The 27,632-nt window shown below is 42.0% G+C and overlaps 1 protein-coding gene across 2 annotated transcripts; it reads left to right on the top strand.

Annotated features, from left to right (window-relative positions):
- Window positions 1-921: 921 nt before the first annotated feature.
- Window positions 922-27,539, top strand: LOC135512781 (E3 SUMO-protein ligase PIAS4-A). 2 transcript variants are annotated; one of them, XM_064935153.1, is made up of 11 exons: window positions 922-1,074; window positions 7,345-7,723; window positions 11,006-11,090; window positions 11,197-11,238; window positions 13,241-13,331; window positions 13,445-13,573; window positions 13,777-13,882; window positions 13,972-14,045; window positions 14,243-14,403; window positions 21,376-21,521; window positions 23,677-27,539. In XM_064935153.1, exons 1-11 carry the CDS (start codon window positions 1,048-1,050, stop codon window positions 23,922-23,924), a joined length of 1,488 nt encoding a protein of 495 aa, XP_064791225.1. In that variant the 5' UTR covers window positions 922-1,047; the 3' UTR covers window positions 23,925-27,539. The 2 variants fall into 2 exon arrangements, with proteins under 2 accessions (XP_064791225.1, XP_064791226.1); XM_064935154.1 differs by having other exon boundaries at window positions 1,053-1,132.
- The last annotated feature ends 93 nt before the right edge of the window (window positions 27,540-27,632 follow it).

Below are 27,632 nucleotides of genomic sequence, written 5' to 3'. Positions count from 1 at the left end.
GACATACATCTCTATTTTAATTTACAATACCTTAAGCAAACACTGTTTGATTATAATATGGAGCTGATATTTCACAGAACTGGAGGTTTTGTAAGACACTGACTGTCCTGTGAATATAATTTTTGCTCATATTTGTATGTGTGCAAGCAAACAATTTATGATAAAGCACACAGGAATGGTATTAAAGTAGGCCTACATAGAGCAGAGCTGGGACAATATATATTGTTCCAATTATCTGTTACTTATCACAGTTAATATGCAAACTTGAGGTGAAAGTCAAATCATGCAAATATTATATATTAAAGTTTATATTATTCTTTCATTTGATTTTAAACATAAGTGGTTTTGGTTTACGATCTCTGTTCTTCAGCACAAATCAAGAAGTTTGAAAATCCAGAAATGGATTACCAGGGAAGGGTGTGAAATCAAGAGAAAATAATTAACACAAGACTGCTCTTGTTCATTGGACTGCATTTTTAAATCGAGAAGCATGTATAACCTCTCTTCCAATGTGACTTCAGTGCACTACATCTGTGTACTGCATCTTGACTTGGCTCCCTGTGAATATGTAGATTATTGTTCAAAATAGATAAAGAGTTTATTCGATATCCAATGGTTCGTTGCATTTCCCGAAGCGGAATATTTCACTCGGACAGGAGTTGATTGGGCCATGCGCTCCTCCCCATTTAACAGGTCATGCGTTCCTCTTGTTTTGAATTTGAATTATTTTCACAATGCATATCCTCTTTGATTCGATAGTATAAAACTCAGCAAACTCCAGCGTTCAGCTACTTAGTGGCAGATTATGTTTTCTTATAAGTGAGGCCTTACATAGATGGGAGGCCTGTCTCTGAGTGTTTAAAAAAAGTTTAACTGTCACTTTAAAACAATGATGACACGCCTACTTTCAACGTAATCCTTGAAGCTCGTAGTGTGGTTGGGTTGTGATTGGAAGCAGAGAAGCGTCGAGCAGCGAGCGTCCCGTCTGCTTCTCACTGGTGAAGGACTACCTTTCGGCTCTGCCTCTCGCGGGGCTGCTGTACAAAGATGGCGGGCGAACTGGTGGAAGCGATGGTAAGCAGAGATCCGCTCGACCGGGTTGATAGGAAAGGGCCTGCGTGGGAGATGGCCGGTTAGTATGGGAAACTGTAAAGGTTTCCCATGAATACTGTATAAAAGGGTTTAACTTAGTGAAGGTTGATAAATTGGTAGTTATATTGAAACTGGTTTCTCTTCGCCGCTAAGTGCGTCTAGCTAACGTTAGCTAGCAGGGACATGGAAAATGAATGATGAGGCCATAAAAACACTCGCCAGCAGGGAGTCAGTGCGAAATTGTATCATTCAATGTTTATGCGAGAGATTGCATTCAACATTCGGTCCATCCACTGGCACTTTGACTTGTCAATGGACGTATTTTCACTGTTGGGATAACAACAAAGCAAGTGGAGGTAACGTTAGCTTACCCACTAGCCTAGCTTCTTGTCAGACAAGGCAATTGGCAATGCCGCTGTCCACCTCTACACGCTGCAAGCTTGATACACGAGTTGTAGAAATGAACCTGAATTAATGAGATTGATGTAATTTAGTTTGCAAGACTTTTCTAACTACACTGAACAAAAATATAAACGCAACAAATATTAGACTGAGTTACAGTTCATATAGGAAATCAGTCAATTGAAATCAATTAATAAAGCCTAATCTATGGATTTCACATGACTGGGAATACAGATTAATCTGTCAGTCACAGATACCTTTAAAAAAAAGTAGGGTCGTGGATCAGAATCTGTCTGTGTCTGGTGTGACAACCGTTTGCCTCATACAGAGTGACACATCTTCACATATAGTTGTTCAGGCTGTGGAAAGTTGTCCCACTACTCTTCAATGGCTCTGCGAAGTTGTTGGATATTGGCGGGAACTGGAACACGCTGTCGATTCAGAGCATTCCAAACATGCACAATGGGTGAGATACCTGGTGTGTTTGCAGGCCATTGAAAAACTGGGACATTTTTCAGCTTCAAGGAATTGTGTACAGATCGTTGTGACATGGGGCTGTGCATTTCGTGCTGAAACGAGGTGATGGCGGCAGATAAATTTCACGACAATGGGCCTCAGGATCTCATCAGGGTATCTGTGCATTCAAATAGACAACGAACAATTGCATTCTATCAATGGCTATCTTATGCCAGCCCATACCATAACCCCACCGCCACCATGGACACTGTTCACAATGTTGACATCAGCAAACCGCTCACCCACAAGATACACCATACACTGTCTGCCATCTGTCTGGTACAGTTGAAACTTGGATTCGTCCGTGAAGTGAATACTTCTCCAGCCTGCCAGTGGACGTCGAAGGTGAGCGTTTGCCCACAACTCTGTTACAACACCAAAATGCAGTCATGTCAAGACCCAGGTGAGGACGACAAGCACGGAGATGAGCTTCCCTGAGACTGTTTCTGACAATTTGTGCCGAAATTCTTCAGTTGTGCAAACCCACAGTTTCATCAACTGTGGTGGCGTGTCTCAGATGATCCTGCAGGTGAAGAAGCCAGTTGCGGAGATTCTGGGCTGGCGTTACATGTGGTATGTGGTTGTGAGGCCGGTTATTTTTTAAAATTTAACCTTCTATTTAACTAGGCAAGTCACACAACACTACATAAAGAGAGAGTCCTAAGACAACAACCTAGCATGGCAGAAGCACATGGAAACACAGCATGGTAGCAACACATAACAACATGGCAGCAGCACAAAACATGGTACAAACATGATTGGGCACAGACAACAGCACAAAGGGAAAGAAGGTAGAGACAACAATGCATCACATGAAGCAGCCACAAGTCAGTAAGTGTCCACGATTGAGTCTTTGAATGAAGAGATGGAGATAAAAACAGTGGAGTTTTTTTTTGCAGCTCGTCCAAGCCTCTAGCTGCAGCGAACTGAAAAGAGGAGCAATCCAGGTTCGATGTACCACCATTGGATGTGATTTATGATAGAGAAATTAACATTAAAAATTCAAAGGGCACTCGCACATCTGAGCTGTCTTTTTTGTTTTTAAGGTGCATGGTAACAGTTGAATAAGATGAGGAGAATAAATAAGAAACCCACACTTCTCTTTAATAGGCTTTACGTAACGGCCTCAAGGCCTTCGTCAGAGCTTTTGAGTTAATTATTTTTTTTATGTCGACATGGCTCCACCCACATCCGTTCCATGCATCAAATGGAGTTAGAGTCGAGGGAAAATTAAGTGTTAAAATGTGCATTTGATAAATATTAAAATAGTGTGACGTCAGAGTAATCTGAAATGTGGGCATTAATTGATCAAATTTACAACGTAGCATACATTGGCATTTCATCATTAAAAACATTCTCTTTGGCTCAGAGTATTATTTATGTCACCTCCCCTGTCTGATATCTTGACCTTCTCAATGCCACAAAATCTGACGGTAGAAATGTCATATTTTTGGTAATTTAAAATCTACTGGGACTGTATAATCCCTGTCGTTTCTCCTGATTTTTAATTTATATTCACAAATTCTCTGTTAGAGAACGAGAGGTTTTACCTACATAACACAATCCACATGGACATTTAATCATGTAGATAACATGGGTGGCGGAGCACGTATTGTCATTTATTGGGAACCGTTTTGAACATGAATGAATGCTCCCATTTCAGATTACTCTGTATTGCACTGTACCCAATGATTTATGAAAACTTGCTTGGTGGGCTGATGTCCTCATTGTGGTTTTACAGATGTGTTTAATATGTTTTATGTACAACCTTTTATTAGAATATTTATGAAATTCACAATGTTATATTTGGTAACACTTATTTTCCCTCGACTCGAAGCACATTCGATGGATGTGAGTAAAGCTGTCTACATAAGGGTGCAAAAAAAAAAAAAAAAGTCTGGAAAAAAAATCACAAAAGCTCTGGCGAAGGCCTTGGGGCTGATACATAAAGCTAATTAAAGAGCACTGATGCTATCAAGATTAGTGTGCGGGTTTATTTTTTTTCTCTCTCGAAGAAGTAAACATTAAATTCTCTGGCAACAGCTCTGGTGGACATTCCTGCAGTCAGCATGCCAATTACATCCTCCCTCAACATGAGACATCTGTGGTGTTGGACAAAACTGCACATTTTTTGTGGCCTTTAATTGTCCCCAGCACAAGGTGCACCTGTGTAAGCATGCTGTTTAATCAGCTTCTTGATATGCACACCTGTCAGGTGGATGGATTATCTTGGCAAAGGAGAAATGCTCACTAACAGATGTGCACAAAAATTGAGGAGTATTTTCTGTGTATGTAACATTTATGGGATCTTTCATTTCAGCTCATGAAAATTGGGACCAACACTTTACATGTTGCATCTATTTTTGTTCAGTGTCGATAGTGACTAGCTAGCTACATGCATTGATGGGTCTTCAAATGCACCGATGGTGTTGTGTCCTACACTACTTAAAGGGGGGACCAGTCTAGGTTTTGTTTGCAGGAAAAATATTATATGCATGGTGTTAGGAACAGAAGGGGCTCATGGGTCATGCTACTGAATTCTAGATGGGAGGGAGGAAAATATTACTTGAAGCAAGTTCAGACACTATATTTACACAAAAGTATATGTGGACACCTTCAAATTAGTGGATTCAGCTATTATTTTAGCGACACCCATTGCTGCCTGGTGTATAAAGTCAAGCACACATCCATGCAATCTCTATAGACAAACATTTGCATTAGAATGACACAATCACACTTTCCAACAAGTCAGTAAGTAACTTTCTGCCCGGTCAACTGTGAGTGGTGTCATTGTGAAGTGGAAACGTCTAGAAGCGACAACGGCTCAGCCGCGAAGTGGTAGGCCACACAAGCTCACAGAACGGGACCGCCGAGTGCTGTAGAGCGTAAAAATTGTCAGTCCTTGTTTGTCTCTGGAAGAAACGTCTGCACACAAACTGTTCGTCGGGGGCTTGATGAAATGGGTTTCCATGGCCGAGCAGCTGCACACAAGCCTAAGATCAACATGTGCAATGCCAAGTGTCGGCTGGAGTGGGTTAAAGCTCGCCTCCATTGGACTCTGGAGCAGTGAAAACATGTTCTCTGGAGTGATCAGGCTAGGCCCCTTAGTTCCAGTGAAGGGAAATCTTAACGCTACGGCATACAATAACATTCTAGATCGTTCTGTGCTTCCAACCTTGTGGCAACAGTTTTGGGGAAGGCCCTTTCCTATTTCAGCATGACAATGCCCCCATGCACAAAGTGAGGTCCATACAGAAATGGATTGTCGATCGGTGTGGAAGAATTTGACTGGCCTGCACAGAACCCTGACCTCAACCCCATCGAACACCTTTGGTATGAATTGGAATGCCGACTGTGAGCCAGGCCTAATCGCACAACCTCACTCATGCTCTTGTGGCTTAATGGAATCAAGTGCCGGCACAGCAATGTTCCAACATCTAGTGGAAAGCCTTCCCAGAAGAGTGGAGGCTGTTTATAGCAGCAAAGGGGGGGAACAACTCCATATTAATGCCCATGATTTTGGAATGAGATGTTTGATGAGCAGGTGTCTACATACTTCTGATCATGTGTATTTCAATTTAGCTTTAATCATTTGAGTTGACATGCTGAGTGTTAATTTATTTAATACCAGGTAATTATATAGATGGGTCTGTGCACAGCTCTTCAAATCAAATGTTATTTGTCAAATACACATATTTAGCAGATGTTATTGTGGGTATAGCAAAATGCTCATGTTTACAGACAGACTATTTTACTTATAATTCACTATATCACAATTCCAGTGGGTCACAAGTTTACATACACTAAGTTGACTGTGCCTTTTAAACAGCTTGGAAATTCCAGAAAATTATGTCATGGCTTTAGAAGCTTCTGATAGGCGAATTGACATCATTTGACTCAATTGGAGATGTACCTGTGGATGTATTTCAAGGCCTACCTTCAAACTCTGTGCCTCTTTGCTTGACATCATGGGAAAATCAAAAGAAATCGGCCAAGACCTCAGGGAAGAAATTGTAGACCTCCACAAGTCTGGTTCATTCTTGGGAGCAATTTCCAAATGCCAGAAGGTACCACGTTCATCTGTACAAACAATAGTACGCAAGTATCGACACCATGGGACCACGCAACTGTCATACTGCTCAGGAAGGAGTTGCGTTGTGTCTCCTAGAGATGAACGTACTTTGGTGCGAAAAATGCAAATCAATCCCAGAACAGCAAAGGACCTTGTGAAGATGCTGGTGAAAACGGGTACAAAAGTATCTATATCCACAGTAAAACGAGTCCAATAGACAACCTGAAAGGCCGCTCAGCAAGGAAGAAGCCACTGTTCCAAAACCGCCATTAAAAAAAGCCAGCCTACAGTTTGCAACTGCACATGGGGACAAAGATCGTACTTTTTGGAGAAATGTCCTCTGGTCTGATGAAACAAAAATACAACTGTTTGGCCATAAGGGCCATCATTATGTTTGGAGGAGAAAGGGGAAGGCTTGCAAGCTGAAGAACACCATCCCAACCTTGATGCTGCCACCCCCATGCGTCATATTGTGGGGGTGCTTTGCTGAAGGAGGGACTGGTGCACTTCACAAAATAGATGGCATCATGAGGAAAGAAAATTGTGGATATATTGAAGCAACATCTCAAGACATCAATCAGGAAGTTAAAGCTTGATTGCCAATGGGTCTTCCAAATGGACAATGACCCCAAGCATACTTCCAAAGTTGTGGCAAAATGGCTTAAGGACAACAAAGTCAAGGTATTGGAGTGGCCATCACAAAGCTCTGACCTCAAACCTATAGAATATTTGTGGGCGGGCAGAACTAAAAAAGCTTGTTTGACCCAACTTATTGTGGGAAGCCTGTGGAAGGCTACCCAAAATGTTTGACCCAATTTAAAGGCAATGCTATCAAATACTAATTGAGTGTATGTAAACTTCTGACCCACTGGGAGTGTGATGAAAGAAAGAAATAAAAGCTGAAATAAATCATTCTCACTACTATTATTGTGACATTTCACATTCTTAAAATAAAGTTGTGATCCTAACTGACCTAAGACAGGACATTTTTACTATGATTAAATGTCAGGACTTGTGAAACTGAGTTTCATTGTATTTGGCTATGTAATACTTCCAACTTCAACTGTACATATGAAATGAGTAAAACATTATTAAAGTGATCAGTGATTTCATGTACATAGGGCAGCAGCCTCTTAACATGCAGGGTTGAGTAACTAGTGTAGGCTACCTTTTAAGTTATTGGCACTTGCGTAGCTCAAGGAATCAAGATGATAATCCAAAACTTCCCCTCTTCCTATCACTCCTTTGTGTCTACCCTTCAGAACATGGTGAAGAGTTTCCGGGTGTCTGACCTGCAGACGCTGCTGGCCTCCATGGGCCGCAGTAAAAGTGGTCTAAAGCATGATCTGGTGGGACGGGCGCTGAGGCTGGTGCAGACAGAGTACAGCCCAGAGCTGCTGAAGAACGTGCGGCAGCTGTACGAGTCACGCTTCCCCAAGGCGTCGGGTTGGCTGGCTGCTCGGCGCCCGGAGGGCGTTCCGGTGGCCTACTCCTCCCTCAGCTCGTCCCCCACAGGCACTCAGGGCGCAGACTACCTCAACGGCATCCCCAAGCTGTCCTCCACACCTGCGGCTGAAGTCAAGCTGGTGTCGCTGCCCTTCTACCAAACTCTGGAGACGCTGTTGCCGCCAACAGAGCTAAGTGAGTGATTTTTGTCAGTGAGATGTGGAGAGCTTTCGGTCTAGTCAAGTCCTTGTAGAGAGGCCAAAAAGTTCCTGGTCAGCTCTTATGGTCAGTTAAAAAATGTATTCAGATCCCATGACTTTTTCCACATTTTATATTACAGCCTTATTCTAAAATGTGTTAAATACATACAAAATCCTCAGCAATCTACACACAATACCCCATAATGACAAGTGAAAACAGGTCTAGAAATTTTGCAAATACCTTTTTTGATTTACATACAGTGGGGAGAACAAGTATTTGATACACTGCTGATTTTGCAGATATTCCTACTTACAAAGCATGTAGAGGTCTGTAATTTTTTATGATAGGTACACTTCAACCATGAGAAACGGAATCTAAAACAAAAATCCAGAAAATCACATTGTATGATTTTTAAGTAATTAATTTGCATTTTATTGAATGACATAAGTATTTGATCACCTACCAACCAGTAAGAATTCTGGCTCTCACATACCTGTTAGTTTTTTTCTTTAAGAAGCCCTCCTGTTCTCCACTCATTACCTGTATTAACTGCACCTGTTTGAACTCGTTACCTGTATAAAAGACACCTGTCCACACACTCAATCAAACAGACAGACTCCAACCTTTCCACAATGGCCAAGACCAGAGAGCTGTGTAAGGACATCAGGGATAAAATTGTAGACCTGCACAAGACTGGGATGGGCTACAGGACAATAGGCAAGCAGCTTGGTGAGAAGGCAACAACTGTTGGTGCAATTATTAGAAAATGTAAGAAGTTCAAGATGACGGTCAATCACCCTCGGTCTGGGGCTTCCATCCTTCTCCTCTCCGCTACCTGGGCTCGAACCGGGAACACATCGACAACAGCCACCCTCGAAGCAGCATTACCCATGCGGAGCAAGGGGAACAACTACTCCAAGTCTCAGAACAAGTGACTTTTGAAATGCTATTAGAGCGCACCCCGCTAACTAGCTAGCCATTTCACATTGGTGACACCAGCCTAATCTCGGGAGTTGATAGGCTTGAAGTCATCAACAGCTCAATGCTTGAAGCACAACGAAGAGCTGCTGGCAAAACTCACAAAAGTGTTGTTTGAATGAATGCTTGCGAGCCTGCTGCTGCCTACCACCGCTCAGTCAGACTGCTCTATCAAATCATAGACTTAATTATAACATAATAATACACAGAAATACGAGCCTTTGGTCATTAATATCGTCGAATCCGGAAACTATCATTTCGAAAACAAAACGTTTATTCTTTCAGTGAAATATGGAACCGTTCCGTATTTTATCTAACGGATTGCATCCCTAAGTCTAAATATTGCTCTAACATTGCACTACCTTCAATGTTATGTCATAATTATGTAAAATTCTGGCAAATTAGTTCGCAATGAGCCAGGCTACCCAAACTGTTGCATATACCCCGGTTCTGCGTGCAATGAATGCAAGAGAAGTGACACAATTTCACCTGGTTAATATTGCCTGCTAACCTGGATTTCTTTTAGCTAAATATGCATGTTTAAAAATATATACTTCTGTGTATTGCTTTTAAGAAAGGCATTGATGTTTATGGTTAGATGCACGTTGGAGCAACGACAGTCCTTTTTCGCGAATGCGCACCGCATCGATTATATGCAACGCAGGACACGCTATATAAACTAGTAATATCATCAACCATGTGTAGTTATAACTAGTGATTATGATTGATTGTTTTTTATATGATAAGTTTAATGCTAGCTAGCAACTTACCTTGGCTTCTTACTGCATTCGCGTAACAGGCAGGCTTCTCGCGAGGCAGGTGGTTAGAGCGTTGGACTAGTTAGCCGTAAGGACGGCTAACTGAACAAGGCAGTTAACCCACCGTTCCTAGGCCGTCATTGAAAATAAGAATGTGTTCTTAACTGACTTGCCTAGTTAAATAAAGGTGTAAAAAAATAAAAAATAATCACCAAAATCGGCGTCCAAAAATACAATGTTCGATTATGAAAACTTCAAATCGGCCCTAATTAACCGGCCATTCCGTTTAATTGGTCAACCTCCTAGTACCAAAACAATTCTGAGGTATTGAAGGTCCCAGAGAACAGTGGCCATCATTCTTAAATGGAAGAAGTTTAGAATCACCAAGACTCTTCCTAGAGCTAGCCACCCAGCCAAACTGAGCAATCGGGGGAGAAGGGCCTTGGTCAGGGAGGTGACCAAGAACCTGATGGTCACTCTGACAGAGCTCTAGAGTTCCTCTGTGGAGATGGTTGTCCTTGTGGAAGTTCCTCCACAAGGACAACCATCTCTGCAGCACTCAAACCATCAGGCCTTTATGGTAGTGGCCAGACAGAAGACACTCCTCAGTAAAAGACATATGACAGCCCACTTGTAGTTTGCCAAAAAGCACCTGAAGACTCTGACCATGAGAAACAAGATTCCCTGGTGTGATGAAACCAAGATTGAACTCTTTGGCCTGAATGTGAAGTATCACTTCTAGAGGAAACCTGCCACCATCTCTACAGTGAGGCATGGTGGTGGCAGCATCATACTGTGGGGATGTTTTTCAGTGGCAGAGACTAGGAGACTAGTCCAGAATCGAGGGGAAAGATGAACAGAGCAAAGTCCAGAGATCCTCAATGAACCAGCTCCAGAGCACTCAGGACCTCAGACTGGGGCAAAGGATCACCTTGCAAACAGGACAATGACCCTAAGCACACAGCCAAGTCAACACAGGAGTGGCTTTGTGACAAGTCTCTGAATGTCCTTGAGTGGCCCAGCCAGAGCCTGGACTTGAACTCGATCGATCGAACATCTCTGGAGAGACCTGAAAATAGCTGTGCAGCAACATTCTCCATCCAACCTGACAGAGTTTGAGAGCATTTGCAGAGAATGTGAGGAACTCCCCAAATACAGGTGTGCCAAGATTGTAGCGTCATAACCAGAAGACTCCAAGCTGCAATCACTGCCAAAGGTGCTTCAACAAAATACTGAGTAAAGGGTCTGAATACCTATGTAAATGTGATATTTTAATTTTTAAAATAAATTAGCAAACATTTCTTATACTGTATTTACTTTGTCCTTATCAGTATTGTGTGTAGATTGATGAGACAAATGTCTGTAACCTAACCAAATGTTGACAAAGTTGAGGGGTCTGAATACATTCTGATGACACTGTATATTAATGACAGAAACATGACATTAGTATTAAGCGCTAAGGACATTTTGGACATTGCGAAGCACAGGGAACTTGTGGTATGTGTATGTATCTTTTTTCCTTCTGCATCTGTCCTTGTAGTTGCCCAGAACAGTGAGAAACTGCAGGACAGTCAATGCATATTTGAATTAACACAGAGCCAAGCGGACCAAGTCAGAAACTCAACGTGAGCATAACACTTTTATTCAAAGTTAACTGTTTTTTTTTCTACTGCTTGTGACTTTGAGTGGACACTGAGGGGTACCATAACATTCCCTCCCTTGTTGTTTTAGTGAGCTTCGACCAGGAATGAAGGCAATCCAGGTGGTTCTTAGGTGAGTTTACAAGAGTTCAACTGTCCTACACAACAGCACACCAATCCCACAATTGCATAGGTAATTTCCAGTATGTACAGTTGAAGCCTATTCTAGATCAGTAGCTAGGCTTCCATCAATTTGTTCAATGATATTCAAGTGAATATTATAACATTCAAACAAAAAATATGCACATTTTACCTGCAGTAGTGGTTTTCCATCAAATTGTCTTTTTGGTAACCTTGAGTTTAGAGCGTTGGACCAGTCACTGAAAGGTCCCTGGTTTGAATCCCAGAGCCCACAAGGTGAAAAATCTTTTGCTGTGCCCTTGAGCAACGCACTTAACCCCAATTGCTCCAGGGGCATGTGGACAATGGTGACTGTGGCATGATCCCATTCCCTACGGGTGTCTCAGGGGGAGTTGGAATATGCAAGAACACATTTTCATTACACATTTATAAAAATTTGTAGCAGGACAAATTTAACCCCCCCCCCCCACACACACACAAAAAAAAACTTAAAAGCTGTACATAATTGCGCTGTAACTTCATTTACAGAATAAAAAACAGAAGTATGTGTTTCCACCCCATCTTTAACACTTTAGATGTTTTTGGCACAAAATTCTGCAATACACAGCAAGTGTGCCCACTTTGGTATTGGCACATGCGCTCTAGCCAACAGTTTGCAGATGCAGCACAGAGGGTAGGCTTCATTATGAGATTATGGATTAGTCAGTTTTAATTTTTTTATTTGTCAATTGACAGTCAAGCATCAATCATCATGCCAAGAGCATAACATTTAAGGCCCTCTTTGGAAAGAAGCATTTACATTTTTTTTTTAATTGTACCTTTTTATTTAACTAGACAAGTTGAGAACAAATTCTTATTTACAATGACTGCCAAACCCGGATGATGCTGGGCCAATTGTGCGCTGCTTTATGGGACTCCCAATCATGGCCCGTTGTGATACAGCCTGGATTCGAACCAGGGTGTCTGTAGTGACGCCTGGGAAGGCTTTCCAGTAGATGTTGGAAAATTGCTGCGGGGACTTGTTCCATTCAGCCATGAGCGTTAGTGAGGTTGGGCAATTGGGCCTGACTCGCATTCGGCGTTCCAATTCATCCCAAAGGTGTTCAATGGGGTTAAGGTCAGGGCTCTGTGCAGGCCAGTCAAGTTCTTCCACACTGATCTTGACAGGTCATTTCTGTATGGACCTCGCTTTGTGCATGAGGGCATTGCCACAAAGTTGGAAGCACCGAATCATCTAGAATGTAATTGTATGCTGTAGCATTAAGATTTCCCTTCACTGGAACTGAGGTTGAGCCCTACCCATGAAAAACAGCCCCAGACCATTATTCCTCCTCCACCAAACTTTACAGTTGGCACTATGCATTGTGGCAGGTAGCGTTCTCCTGGCATCCGCCAGACCCAGATTCGTCCATCGGTCTACCAGATAGTGAAGTGTGACTCATCACTCCAGAGAACGTGTTTCCACTGCTCTAGAAACCAATGGTGGTTGAGTTTTAGACCACTCCTGCTGATGCTTGGCATTGCGCATAGTGATCTTAGGCTTGTGTAGCTGCTCTGCCATATTCACTTGTCAGCAACAATTTTGGCTGAAATTGCCATATCCACTAATTTGAAGGGTTGTCCACATACCTTTGTGTATATATAGGGTAGCATTTCTTGACTGCAACATGGTTATATTCTATAAAAAAATGTGCATCAAAGCATTTCTACTGCTTTTGTCACATGGTCAGATAAGGAAAATTATTCACCCGTTTATTGTAGTTTGTTCTGTCGACATTTGGAAAGTTTACGGACAATTATAGTTTCCTCTACTGTGTCATTTATCAACTTTATCAAGTCCCAACAAAACAGTGTACATTTTGTGTGTATTGAATGACAAATCTGACCACCACAACCATTCATTGAGAATGGCTGTGTTTAAGAGGATTACATATGTTGCCATCTAACACTGATAACCACTGAACCTCCTGTGCTTTTGCTATGATCCTTTACAGAATCTGTTATACAGACTCAATCGGTGTCCAGGAAGATCAGTACCCTCCCAATATTGCTGTCAAAGTCAACCAGTCCTACTGTCATGTACCAGTAAGTAGTCAAGCTGGGGAATCTCATGCCCTCAGGCAAACAAACCAACCAACAAATCAGAAGAAAATGCCTACATCTTGGCTGCTAAACATTTCTATATTTGTTCTGTACAGGGTTACTACCCATCTAATAAGCCAGGTGTGGAACCGCGTCGTCCTTGTCGCCCAGTCAACATCACACCCTGGTTACACCTCTCCACTGCCACCAACCGGGCCACTGTCACATGGGGCAACTTCGGCAAGGTCAGTCTCTGGTTGAAACTTTACACAGTTATTTTAGAACCTTGCCAACATCTAAAGTAAACTCTGTGATGTACGCAAGCTGTTTTAATTAATTTCCATGACAAGTATTTGAAATGGTGTGGTTGTTTTTCAGATATCTGCTGCTATTTCCAGTGTGTTCATTCTGTTCAGTGCTCACTCATGTCTTCTCGTCCTGTGTGCAGCGCTACTCGGTGGCAGTGTATTTAGTGCGGGTCTTCACATCAGCAGAGCTCTTCAGCCAACTTAAACACTGCTCAGTGGAGAGTGCAGAACGCTGTCGTGAACGCAGTAAGTGCCCTTTCATGCTTTATTGCATTTTAGTAAGGTTTACACCTGTGCTGTGTGACGTTGAACTAGTTTCTTTCTGCTGTGTCCAGTCCAGGACAAGCTACGCTTTGATCCAGAGAACGAGATCGCCACCACAGGGCTACGGGTGTCCCTCATCTGTCCTGTGAGGATTTGCACTCTCACCACAAGCCATATTCACCCAGTCATGCTTTAATTTCTTATTAAAGAGCAAATCTTAAACCTTTCAGTTGTTACTGACCAAAACAAAGAAAAACACAACACGAGGAACAGGCTACCACCCACCATTTGTCTACAGCCTAATGCTAATAACATACCTCCCTTTCCTCTTCCTCCTCTCAGCTAGTGAAGATGCGGATAGGAGTGCCGTGTCGGGTGCTCACCTGTGCCCACTTGCAGTGTTTCGATGCCATCTACTTCCTGCAAATGAATGAGAAGAAGCCCACATGGACCTGCCCTGTGTGTGACAAACAGGCTCCCTTTGAGCTGCTCACCATCGATGGGTAAGTAAGGCATGCTGAGGCTTGTCACTTACCAACAGCACCACTACTACTCACTCTCCAGGAATTTGAGAACCACTCTTCCTTTTAAGGGTCTTTGCATGGGTTAGAATTTTTGGAGCAATAACTCTTAACTTGCAATGGCAAGTTTTTAGTCCAGCTGAATCTGCGCGTTCACCAAACAATGCAGTGCGTAATATGCGTAGCTCCTTCCGGTATGAAACTTCAATAGCGAATGACTCACTTTACGCTGAAGCTTACTACATGGTTGGTCTTGCAACACATAAACATGGCGTATTGCCCTTTAGCACAGCTCATTGGCTATCTACCCAGCTAGATTTCAAGACTATCAGTGGTCATTGGGTTAAGACAGTCAATCAATGAAACAGCGGGAAAATCAGTGGTGCACAATGATGTCATGACTTGTTGTCTTCAAATCGGTTTCTTTCAGTCAATACGTCCTGCGAAATGGCCCATCAGGTTTGATTGTGTTACAAACAAACCAGTTGATTGCAGTGAAACCAAACATGACTGGAAAATTTGCGTTCTGTGTGGGTTATTTACCTGGAATGTGCCGTCGAAAATGGAATGAGACAGAATTCACGACACAAGCGGTTCACAAAATGTTTCGTGTTAGGCTATAAAAATGGATTTTATCAAACAAAAGTTCATTCATTGTGTAACAATGAGCATTGGAGAATTGCAAACAGACGAAGATCGTCAAAGGTAAACGATTTAATTTAATGCAGTTTGATTATGTTATGCCTGTGCTGCTTCATTTTTTTATATTTTTTTTTTATGGGGCTCTATGCTCAGATAATCACATCGTATTCTTTCGCAGTAAATCCTTTTTTAAATCTGACAACGCAGTTGGATTAGCAAGATTCTAGGCTTTCGATACATGTCAGACATTTGTATTTTTATGAATGTTTAATATGACTATTTATGTAGCGATCACCTTATGTTGTGGTATTTCAGCCCGCTTGCGGGTTCCGTGCGCAGAAAGGTTAAGACATGGTCAGTTGATCCGGAACATTTCAAGAACTTTGAACGTTTCTTCAAGTGCAGTCGCAAAAATCATCAAGCGCTATGATGAGGACCGGCACAGGAAAGGAAGACCTAGATTTACCTCTGCTGCAAAGGAAAAGTTCCTTAGTTACCGGCCTCCAGAAATTGCAGCCCAAATAAATGCTTCAGAGTTCTAGTAACAGACACATCTCAACATCAACTGTTCAGTGGAGACAGCATGAATCAGGCCTTCATGGTCGAAAAGGACACCAATAGACTTGCTTGGGCTAAGAAACACGAGCAATGGACTTTGAGACGTAGAGTAGGTGAACGGATGATCTCCGCATGCGTGGTTCCCACCGTGAAGCAGGGAGTTGTGGAAGTGCGTTGCTGGTGACACTGTCCGATTTAGAATTCAAGGAACACTTAACCAGCATGGCTACCACAGCATTCTGCAGCGATACGCCATCCCATCTGGTGGGACTATCATTTGTTTTTCAACAGGACAATGACCCAAAACACACCTCCAGGCTATATAAGGGCTATTTGACCAAGAAGGAGAGTGATGGAGTGCTGCATCAAATGCCCTGTTCTTCACAATCACCTGACCTCAACCCAATTGAGATGGTTTGGGATGAGTTGGACTGCAGAGTGAAGGAAAAGCAGCCATCAAGTACTCAGCATATGTGGGAACTCCAAGACTGTTGGAAAAGCATTCCAGGTGAAGCTGGTTGAGAGAAGGCCAAGGGTGTACAAAGCTGTCAAGGCAAAGGGTGGCTAGTTTGAAGAATCTCAAATATAAAAATATATTTTGTTTTGTTAAACACTTTTTTTTGGTTACTACATGATTTCATGTTTGTTTTCGTAGTTTGTCTTCACTATTCTACAATGTAGACAATAGTAAAAATAAAGAAAAACGCTTGAATGAGTAGGTGTGTCAACTTTACCAGGCCTTTATGGTAGAGTGGCCAGAAGGAAGCCACTCCTCAGTAAAATACACATGGCAGCCTGCTTGGAGTTTGCCAAAAGGCAACTAAAGGACTATCAGATAATGGCGCCGGAGGTGATGGCTGCAGTTTTACGGGCTCCTAACTGACTATGCTATTTAGTTTTTTTCGCATTCTAACTTATTTTGTATGTAATGTTGCTTCTACCATGTCTTATGACCGAAAAGAGCTTCTGGATATCAGAACAACAATTACTCACCTCGAACTTGGCAAATTATTTCTTTCTTTAATTAGTCTGATGCAGCTGATGTGAAGAATATACTGCTTCCTCGAGACCAGGCCCAAATCTGTAATTCGCGTCGAGAAAAGACAAATACAGGGGGAGGAGATCGGGGTGCCTTGTGAGAATTTGTCGGCGAGTGTGTAACCCGCCTCTACCATTTGTTCTATTGGCCAACATGCAATCACTGGGAAATAAACTGGATGATCTTCGTTAGAGATTATCCTACCAACTGGACATTAACTGTAATCTTGTGTTTCACTGAGGCGTGGCTGAACGACGACACCGATAATATACAGTTGGCTGGGTTTTCCGTGCATCGGCAGGACAGAACAGCTAAGTCTGGTAAGACAAGGGTTAGGGATGTCTGTTTGTCAATAACCACTGGTGTGTGATGTCAACTAATATTAAAGAATTCTCGAGGTATTGCTTGCATGAGGTAGAGTACCTCATGATAAGCTGTAGACCAGACTATCTACCAAGAGTTTATATTATTATTAGCCGTCTATTTACCACCACAAAGCTATGCTGGCACTAAGACTGCACTCAATGGGCTGTGTAAGGCCATAAAAGCAAACAAGAAAATGCTCATCCAGAAGCGGTGCTCCTAGTGGCTGGAAACTGTAATGCAGGCAAATTTAAATCTGTTTAACCTAATTTCTACCAGCATGTCATGTGGAACCAGAGGGGGAGGAAAAAACTCTAGGCCACCTTTACTCCACACACTGAGATGCATACAAAGCACTCCCTCACCCTCCATTTGGCAAATCTGACCATAAATCTGTCGTCCTGATTCCTGCTTACAAGCAATAACAAAAGCAGGAAGTAACAGTGACTCGCTCAATACGGAAGTGGTCAGATGACGCGGCTTCTACACTACATGACTCTTGTGCTAGCACAAAATGGAATATGTTCTGAGATTCATCTAATGGCATAGAGAAGTATACCCCCTCAGTCACTGGCTTCATCAATAAGTGCATCGACAACGTCGTACCCATAGTGACCGTGCGTACATATCCTAACCAGAAGCCATAGATTGCAGGCAACATTCGCACCCAGCTAAAGGCTAGAGCTGTCGCTTTCAAGGAGCGGGATACTAATCCAGGAACTTATAAGAAATCGCGCTATGCCCGCTGTGCCTGTTTGAACCATCAAACAGGCACAGCATCAATACAGGACTAAGATTTGAATCCTACCTCGCTGGCTCTGACGCTCAACGGATGTGGCAGGGCTTGCAAACCATTACGGATTACAAAGGGAAACCCAGCCGCAAGCTGCCCAGTGACGCAAGCCTACCAGCCGAGCTAAATGCCTTTCTTTTTATGCTCACTTCGAGGCATGCATCACTTAAGCATGCATGAGAGCACCAGCTGTTCTAGACGACTGTGTGATTACCTTCTCCATAGCCGATGTAAGCAAGACCTTTTTTTAGACGGGTCAACATTCACAAGGCCGCCGGGCCAGAGGTATTACTAGGACGTGTACTCGGAGCATGCGCGGCCCAACTTGCAAGTGTCTTCACTGACATTTTTAACCTCTCCCTGACCGAGTCTTTAATACCTACATATTTCAAGCATACCTCCGTAGTCTCTGTGCACAAGAAAGCAAAGATAACCTGCCTAAATGACCACCGCCCCGTAGCCCTCACGCCTGTAGCCATTAAATGCTTTGAAAGGCTGGTCTTGGCTCACATAAACACTGTCATCCCTGGAAACCCTCGACCCACTCCAATTCGCATACCGCCCCAACAGATCCACAGATGACACAATCGCACTCCACACTTTCCCACGTGGACAAAAGGACCACCTATGTGAGAAGGCTGTTCATTGACTACAGCTCTGCATTTGACATCATAGTGCCCACAAAGCTAAGGACCCTGAGACTAAACACCTCCCTCTGCAACTGGATCCTGGAATTTCTGACGGGCCGCCCCCAGGAGGTAAGGGTAGACGACAACACCTCTGCCACGCTGATCCTCAACACTGGGGCCCCTTGTGGGTAACTGCTCAGTCCCCTCCTGTACTTCCTGTTCACCCACAACTACGTGGCCAGGCACAACTCCAACACATCATTAAGTTTGCTGGTGACCCAACAGTGGTAGGCCTGATCACTGACAATGATGAGACAGCCTGTAGGGAGGAGGTCAGAGACCTGGCAGTGTGATGCCAGGACAACAACCTCTCCCTCAATGTGAGTAAGACAAAGGAGCTTATCGTGGACTACAGGAAATGTAGGACTGAACACGCCCCATTCACATCGACGGGGCTGTAGTGGAGCGGGTTGAGAGCTTCAAGTTCCTTGATGTCCACATCACCAACAAGCTATCATGGTCCAAACACACCAAGACAGTTGTGAAGAGGGCATGGCAACACCTCCCCAGATCCTCAAAGTTCTACAGCTACACCATCGAGAGTGGACAATTTGCAAATAAATTAATTAAAAATCCTACAATGTGATTTTCTGGGTTTTTTTTCTTCTCATTTTGCCTGTCATAGTTGAAGTGTATCTATGATGAAAATTACAGGCCTCTCTCATATTTTTAAGTGGGAGAACTTGCACAATTGGTGGCTGACTAAATACTTTTTTTGCCCCACTGTATGTATGTTTAGTGTTAGAAGGTGCTAATTTTCTAAGTCTCCCTTGATCAAAATGTCTGGCCCTATCGCTGTGAACGTCACACAGCTCTAGCTTGAGTTCCTGAACTCGTTAGGAACTCTCATTTCATCTCATATGGATCTTGTCCATCTATGACAGTGTTTTTGTTTAAAATCAATCTAATTTTACATTTGATAAAGTTGGCTATAAATTGAATGTGCTAGAGGGACGAAACCACTCTCCTGCTGTGTTACGATGTGACGTAGGGTTCAGCAAGGAGTTGGACAGTCAGAAGAGCAAATTAAATGGTGAGAGGGTCATCTCAGCTTCAAGTGGTGTTAGATTTGACATCCTACTTCACATGAGATATACTCCTGTGTCTGTGCGAATCAGAGCTACTGCTCAATGAAAGCCATTTTGGTCATTTTGGTCACAACGAAACTGGTACTAGAACCATGCAGGTCACCTAAACGGGGGAATTTATATTTAGAGAGAGTTACGATACAAGTGCATTGATCTGCGGACCCAAACCAATAACATTTTTTAAATTTTTTTAATTAGTTTAATCTATTCAAACGTTATGAATCGCCGGTTCACAAAAAATTATTTGCTCATATCACATTTTCTACTTTCTGAAAATACTTATTTTGTGACCGATGCGTCCTCTCTTATTCCGTGTCAAACTCCATTCAACTGTGTAGACAGTCATTTTGCATGCCGAACAACCCCAGGTCTAGTCAAACTGTGCACTGTGCCCAGCTTTGCGCACTGACCAACTTGCAGTAGGCAGCCTGTTCCTGATCGAGCACATCTGCGTGGTACTTTCAGCATTCAAATGCTAAAATGTCTTGCGTGATGTTAAGCTTTATTAGTTGAGTAACAACCTGTAATTTGCTAGGTTAATGTTATCTATCCGCTGTTGAAAATGTGTTTTGCTATTATTCCGGTAAGATACTGGAAACACAACCCATCTGGCTATAGCTGCTAAACAATAGATTTTATTTTGATGGTTCAGCAATAGGTTTGATAGTTTAAAGAGAATCTGTTTATATGGTCGTTTTTATATATACAGAGTCAAGGTGACGATTTCATATTGAAGACCGCAATCACCTTTGCAAACTGCACTGCAAATGCCTGAAGCAAGAGAAGAGAAGAGAAGTTTTCTGTAAAAACCATTTGAGATTGGGGGGTGAAATCCAAAGTTGTGCTATGTCTTCATTGGCTAGGTCATAGCTCATTTTTGGAAATGATAAATATTGATACATTAGTAGCTAAAACACAAACTGCAAAAATTCTAGAACCAAAGTGGGAGGACAAAAACATATGCTACATTGCCACCCCACTCCCTCCCTAATCTGGTAGTAGTGTGGCAAATGCCTAGGCTGTCTTATGGCTCAGCTCACGTTCCTACATAATACATACACCATAGACATGCATCATTTACACACAATCCTCCCCGTCCCCCATGCCGTGGACCCTGCCGACTTCCCCTTCTGGCTGGTGCTGCTGTGGGCCGGGGAGTTGCTGTACGCCTCAGGTATGGAGATGTATACTCAATACAAAAGTATAAGCAACTCATCACAGCTCTGCCACAAACATGGAAGAGGCATTTACTCAAAATAGAAAAGAATTAATGTTTGTCTGCCGCCAATCAAAAATTTGCATGGCTAAAAATGACTAGTATAAATCGCAAAATGTATCAGTACCACTTAAAGTCAAGAGGTTTGACAACTATACTGCATCAAATTCAAGATGGTTAGGAACCGATTTGATGTCCCATACCATGACATCGGGTTTGTAGGATAAAAAAAAAATATTTGACTCATCAATCCGTTCTTTTCAATTTAAACTATTATATACACTTCTCGCCACAAAAATAGTGCTCAATATATGGGGCATGAACAGTCAGCCCCGTGCAGACTCTGCCACGATGAAACAATCAATAGAGCGTCTCTTTTGATACTGTCGCTTTTGATTTGTTGAGTCAATGTCCAGTACAAATAGAAACTATATAAAGATTACTTCCACAAACTTCCTTAAAATGTATATCTAATATTTAAGAGTTGTGTGTTGGACACATCCAATCCCTGCTTGTGTGTCCTAATATGTACTTATTTGACTGACTCTTTGTCTCCGTGTGTCCAGGCTGGCATCTGAGATCTTAAAGGAGACCCATGAGGATATTGAGGAGATTGAATATCTGACTGACGGTTCATGGAGACCTATTCGAGATGAGAAGGAGAGGGAGAGGGAACGGAGCAACACTCCTGACTATCCTGTAGTGGATATATGTAAGTGCATGTCAAATGGGGCTGGGTGGTTTGGGCAAAATATCATCACGATATTTGTAGAAAAAAAAAGTTATGTCTGCATTTTGTTTTTGAATTATAATATTATTTGAGTAGTCCATGACACAACACGTACATAACACAACACGTACATATCAATGGGTCTTTCTCCATCATATTTGTTTTATACTGTTCAATTTAACTTCAACCGCCAACAATGTCTGCATTTTCATCAATTTCTACATTGGCTGCACTCATTTGTTATAATTTCCACACTGTGCCACGTAGGGCTGCATGATATTGGCAAAAAATCAAGCCCTAATATTGCGATTTGACTTTGCAATTTAGATCAAAACACTTGAGTGAACTGTTGGAATCATGGCCATAGAATAATTATTATAATATTATAGAGGGCAGTACTTTAAATACAGTGTTTGAAATGACAACGAAGGAAATGAAAAATGATAAAGCCAGGGAGGAATTATTTTGACAGGGAAGTAACCAAGTTAGGCTCAGTGTTTCCCAGGAGACCCTAATTTAGATGTTACTTTACATGGTTTCTCTTACTTCATGTAGCGAGATACCGTTGCACAAACATGCTGATCTAGGCCTACACCAGCACAGTTATCCATTTGTTTTAGTTAGCAACGTTTGCTCTGACACTGAAAAGACAAAAAGGAAAGACAAACTAGCTATTTGCAGACAGTACGACACATTATCAGTTTAATTATAGAACGCTTGTGGATTTATATTTTAAGAAGCAAAGTGTAACGCCGTATCATTGTCACCAACATCTGACCATGTAGCAAGTGCTCGTGACTGTGGTCGAGCAAAAACGTGGCTCTTTGAGTGGCTGGGAAGGGCTTGGTGTGTACGTTCAGCAGGAGTAGGGTGAGAAACGACTCAAGTAGCAAATGGAGTAAACTATAACTGGTGGCGTATCACATTTAACAAACCAAACATTGAAATACCGTTATTGAAGGTAAAGTAAAAACCCAAACCGGTCCGTGCATCAATACCGGTGTGTATATAGTAAAATATGGTATTCCGCCCAGCCCTAATGTCAAACATTTTCATTTTAGCTCTTGCAGACTGATTTTGATACTTAGTGCTTTCGGAAAGTATTCAGACCCCTTGACTTTTTCCACATTTTGTTACAGCCTTATTCTAAAATGTATTAAATAAACACGATCTTCAGCAAACTACACACAATACCCTATAATGACAAAGTGCAAATGTATAAAAAATACCCTATTTACATAAGCATTCAGACCCTTTGCTATGAGACTCAAACTTGAGCTCATGTCCATCCTGTTTCCATTGATCATCCTTGATGTTTCTACAACTTGATTGGAGTCCACCTGTAGTAAATTCAATTGATTGGACATGATTTGGAAAGGCACACACCTGTCTATATAAGGTCCCACAGTTGACAGTACATGTCAGAGCAAAAACCAAGCAATGAGATTGAAGGAATTGTCTGTAGAGCGCTGAGACAGGATTGTGTTGAGGTACAGATCTGGGGAAGGCTACCAAAACAATTCTGCAATATTCAAGGTCCCCAAGAACACAGTGGTCGCCATCATTCTTAGATGGAAGAAGTTTACAACCACCAAGACTGTTACTAGAGCTGGCCGCCCGGCCAAACTGCGCAATCGGGGAGAAGGGCCTTGGTCAGGGAGGTGACCAAGAACCCAATGGTCGCCTAGAGTTCCTCTGTGGAGCTGGTTGTCCTTATGGAAGGTTCTCCCATCTCTGCAGCACTTTACCAATCAGGCCTTTATGGTAGTGGCCAGATGTCAGTCACTCCTCAGAGGCACATGACAGCCTGCTTGGACTTTGCCAAAAGGCACCTAAAGGATATTTCCGTTTTTATTTTTGATATTTCAATTTCTAAACCTGTTTTTGCTTCGTCATTATGGGATATTGTGTGTAGATTAATGGGGGGGGGGGGGGGGGGGGCAATTTTAGAATAAGAGTGTAACCTTTAAGTGGAAAAAGTCGAGGTTTTCTGAATACTTTCATAGTGCTCTGTAATTTAGACGCTCTGCTTTGTAGGTCATTTATTTTATATGTATGTATGTATGTATGTGTATATATATATGTTTTTTTTATAGCATTGGTTTATAATAGTGTACACTTGCCCCCCCCCCCCCAGGTGTTCCTGAGGCGAACGGCCACTCCCCAGCCCACAGCAGCACCAGCCAGACAGGGAAGTCAGGAGCAGGGTCCACGGCGGGGGGAACGGGCGGAGGAGTGGTGGTAGATCTGACTCTGGACTCTGAGGAGGAGGAGGAGGGGGGAGGGGCTAGAGGAGATAGTGATGACACTGAGGACAGCCAGGACAGCCCCGCCCCCAAGAGGGGCCGATACGACTATGACAAGGACCTGGTCACTGCCTACTGACTGGCGGACTGACCCCACAAACTGAGAGAGAGGGTTGGGCTTGATTGGAGGACAGGAAATCGTTAGTTCCTACTGCATCCCCTGCCCGCCCGCCTGCCCCCACTTCTCTGGCGTTTATCCACACACAGACACACTCATACATGCACTGTCAACCTCTGGAGTGGTTAGGCTTCATCTATACACCACTGGAAACAACAGCTCCCTAACACTTGTGACTCACCCCTCCCAGCATTCTGTATCCTTCCTCCTTAGAGACAATTTAAGATGGTAACCTCCTCTCAAACTATTCCCCCTCCATCTCCTTGTACTTTGTATTTGACTTGAATTTAAGGTTCTCAAAGCCACAAGCATTTGGTGTTTCTCCACTTTTTGTGATCACAGGCAATGGGAGATATGGAGCATCGTCGTTGTTCAGTAGTAAGAGGTCAAGATAACCTATATGAAGAATTTGTGACTCGAACCACAGACTAGATTTTCTGGAATATGATGAAATTGAACACCCCAACTTTCTGTTTAATTCATTCAGACAATGAAGACAAAGAAAATGGGCTCTAACAGTATTTCAAATTGTTTAAGTCAGAAAATCCCTAAAAATGATTTGTTTGATACTTCCCCCATTTCATTTTGTCCTTAGATGATGACAACCTACCTCAGTCGTACATAGCAAACTTGCTTGACCAGAGAGAGTAGCACCTGAACTATGGTTGCTATAGTATTTTGACAAGAGGGTCTACTATTTTTTTTTCTTCACTCGCATCACTTAAAAAAATAAAGAAACCCATTAAACATTTTATACAACTTGTACGGCCCAAATAGGGAATAGGTTATGGGAAGCAGGGTCATATTCATTAGGGCACAATAGTAACATGTTTTTTTTTAATGGTTTGTAATGGAAAGAGTACTTCCCTGTTTCACTCCGTTTGAGTGTTTTTGTTTTGTGCTGAATATGACCCAAGGGTGCTGTATCTTTGAGAAGTTCTTGTAAGTACTCCCCACTGCATTGAAATATACGATTTCAGTTGGTGTCTGAATAGCTACACAGTATGACAAGCAATTGTAATAGTGACAGGTAAGCAGAGACCAGCAGTTATCATTTGAGGTTTTGGAACATAATCTTTTCAGATTCTGCCCAATGTTCTGTGTTGCCAGTGTTGTTCATATTGATCAAGGAAACTAATACAGCATGGATTATTTTCACCTGCCCATTTGTCAGTTTAACAGTTGGATAGTCTGAGACTAAACACTGCTGCATTCAACCTTCTTCCCCCTAAATCATGAGAGCTTCAGTGTTTTGAACCATATTTGTTTTTCATTCAGTTTCTTAAATTTGTTGATATTTTCTTTTTATTGAACAAGGCACTTGACTAAAGAATGTCACATTTTAGTATCCACACAAAACTGGTCAAACCCATGTTGAGGCAATTGTGCCAAAGCAGATTTGTGTCAATTATCTCTTGTTGCAAGGTCAGATTTGGGTGCCTATTTTTGTTTTGAGTTTAGATTGGTGGAGGCTGGAGCCTACAGTTAATTGGCTATTTGACCTGGTCTACACAGGAAGTCCCAGTAAGAAAATACATTATTTAAGACTATTTGTCATTATTTACTGTTTTTTTGTTGTTGTTTTTTACAGTGTTGGGGACTTAAGGAGGGATGTATCTCCAGATGTGGAATGGTATCAGTTTGTGAGTGTCGACATCCTTTTGACTTAAATTGTCTTTGTCTAAAGTATAGTATTTATTGATAATTGATTGCGTCACAACTTTGTTTTATTTGAAAGGCAGTTTGTATTATATTGTACATATGTGGCAATCAAGAGTGCTGTACCAGAGCCATTTATATATGGCTTTGTACTGTACACAAGTTCCCAGTAAGGGGTAGCAGAACACTTACGAAGCTGGAACTTTTTTTGTGAATGAATACGTGGCAAACTGAATGATCCAGGCTCAAGGCACTGCCATCGTTAGACATGTCCCTTTCCATCTGAGTAAACTGAGTTCTAACCAATAACACATTCTGCCTCTTCCCAGTTCAGCGATATTACACTCAAATTCGCCTTTATTATTGCATAGGCCCTAGATGAATGTCCTCTCTACAGGTAGTTTAAACGATACATCAGTAGTTACTGCTTCAGATTAGCTTTTTCCACAGGCACAGTTCAAATTGTAGTAAACATTGTTCATCTTTTGGGTTACAACGGTTGCTGAGACTTACAAATTTTTTATATTTTCGTTCCTGGTCATTAGATTCCTCACCCCAGCGATAGTCCCCGTTTTTTAATTTGTGCTGTTTATGGCGTTTGTTTACTTTCAGGATTGTACAGGACAGAGTCTGTTGTAAATTCCTAGAATCTCTCAAATGGTATTGGTAATACATGCATTTGACTATAGCATAAGCATATTGACATTTTGTGATCATCCTGAATTCAGACTTGCATAGACACTCAGTACTGTATGAGTAAGCCATTTTGTGGAAGATGTAGTAGTATACCTAATCTAATAATGAGATGGTATTGACTGAGGAAACGTATGGGATCTTGTCTTCCACTTTTCTGCAGTACTCATTTCCATATATTTCTAGCTTGCGGATGTTATACCGATAGGTGAATTCTGAAACAATTTTAGGTAACCCGCATTGGTTGATGGCACTTTCTGTCAAAGAACCCCAAACCGTAGCGGTGTCCCTGAAAATGACCATAGTTGTATGATTCATGCATTTTAAGCAACATCTTATTATGTCTAGCAGAATTTCATCTTCAACTAAGCCAATCTATCCAACAAATTACTACAGATTTGAATCAAGTTGTTTTAATTTATAAGTGTAGAACATCACTGCGCAGATAATAGTTTTCCTCAAGCTTTTTCATATTGCGAGACAGAGGTGAAGTACAGGTTGTTTCTGGGGAACTGAGCCAGATGGTGAAACCTGGGTTAGGGTCCAGACTGGGTTTTAAGCAAATGGTGGATCAGGTCTTGATGGTGGCATTCCTTTTTATAGCAATGCTTAAGGTAGCATGGGCAGAGCTTGCAACCCATTATGTAAATGTTTTGTTTGTCTTTTATATCTCCATATTAAAAGACAATACAATTCAAATATTTTATTAAGCTTCGAATCGCCTTCAGTTGTTACAAAAGTCAGACACAATAAAATCACAAATACCAGTATGGGAACTGATGCCACTTCAGGGGTAAGAGGTAGTTGGGTCGTCACTAGTTACCACAGCCACAAAGTCATTTATGGCTAATTATCGCCTATTTCTACAATTACTAAAATCTGACTTTAACCTTATGCCTAACCTTAAGACCAAAAAGCAAATGTTTGTTTTCATGAGTTTTTACGGTATAGCCATTTGACTTTGGCTGTGGTATACTAGTGACAACCAGGTGGTTGAGGTGTAGATTGGTGTGACATCCTTTACCTGTTGCTGGGGCCTCAGGGACACATTTGTCTCCTTTTCAAAAATAACTGTACAATTCAAAATCATATTCTAACACCTGTTATTGACTTGTGGAACTAATTAAACCTTTTTTTCCTTTTTTATCGAATTGTCTGCTAAGTCATGTTAGCTTGAAAAGTAACAAGTTCCTTCTGGAAAAATAAAGTTATTCAAAACAGAAATCATGATCAAATTACTTTCGCCAGTTTTTCCCCATGGGTAGATTTCCCTGAAGTTTAAATACTAAAATTAAACATTAATCAAGTCAAACCTCT

Source organism: Oncorhynchus masou, chromosome 24, assembly GCF_036934945.1.
Source record: "Oncorhynchus masou masou isolate Uvic2021 chromosome 24, UVic_Omas_1.1, whole genome shotgun sequence".
NCBI lineage: Eukaryota > Metazoa > Chordata > Actinopteri > Salmoniformes > Salmonidae > Oncorhynchus > Oncorhynchus masou.
Note: the sequence above shows the minus strand (reverse complement) of the source record. Positions and strands in the feature narration are given on the sequence as shown.

What these genes read in the sequence shown, in the direction of transcription:
- LOC135512781 (XM_064935153.1), top strand. Translation starts at nt 1,048, where the DNA reads ATGGCGGGCGAACTGGTGGAAGCGATG. An exon ending in GCAATCCAGGTGGTTCTTAG is followed by an intron (nt 11,239 to 13,240) that starts GTGAGTTTACAA and finishes GATCCTTTACAG; the next exon opens with AATCTGTTATACAGACTCAA. An exon ending in AGTCCTACTGTCATGTACCA is followed by an intron (nt 13,332 to 13,444) that starts GTAAGTAGTCAA and finishes TGTTCTGTACAG; the next exon opens with GGTTACTACCCATCTAATAA.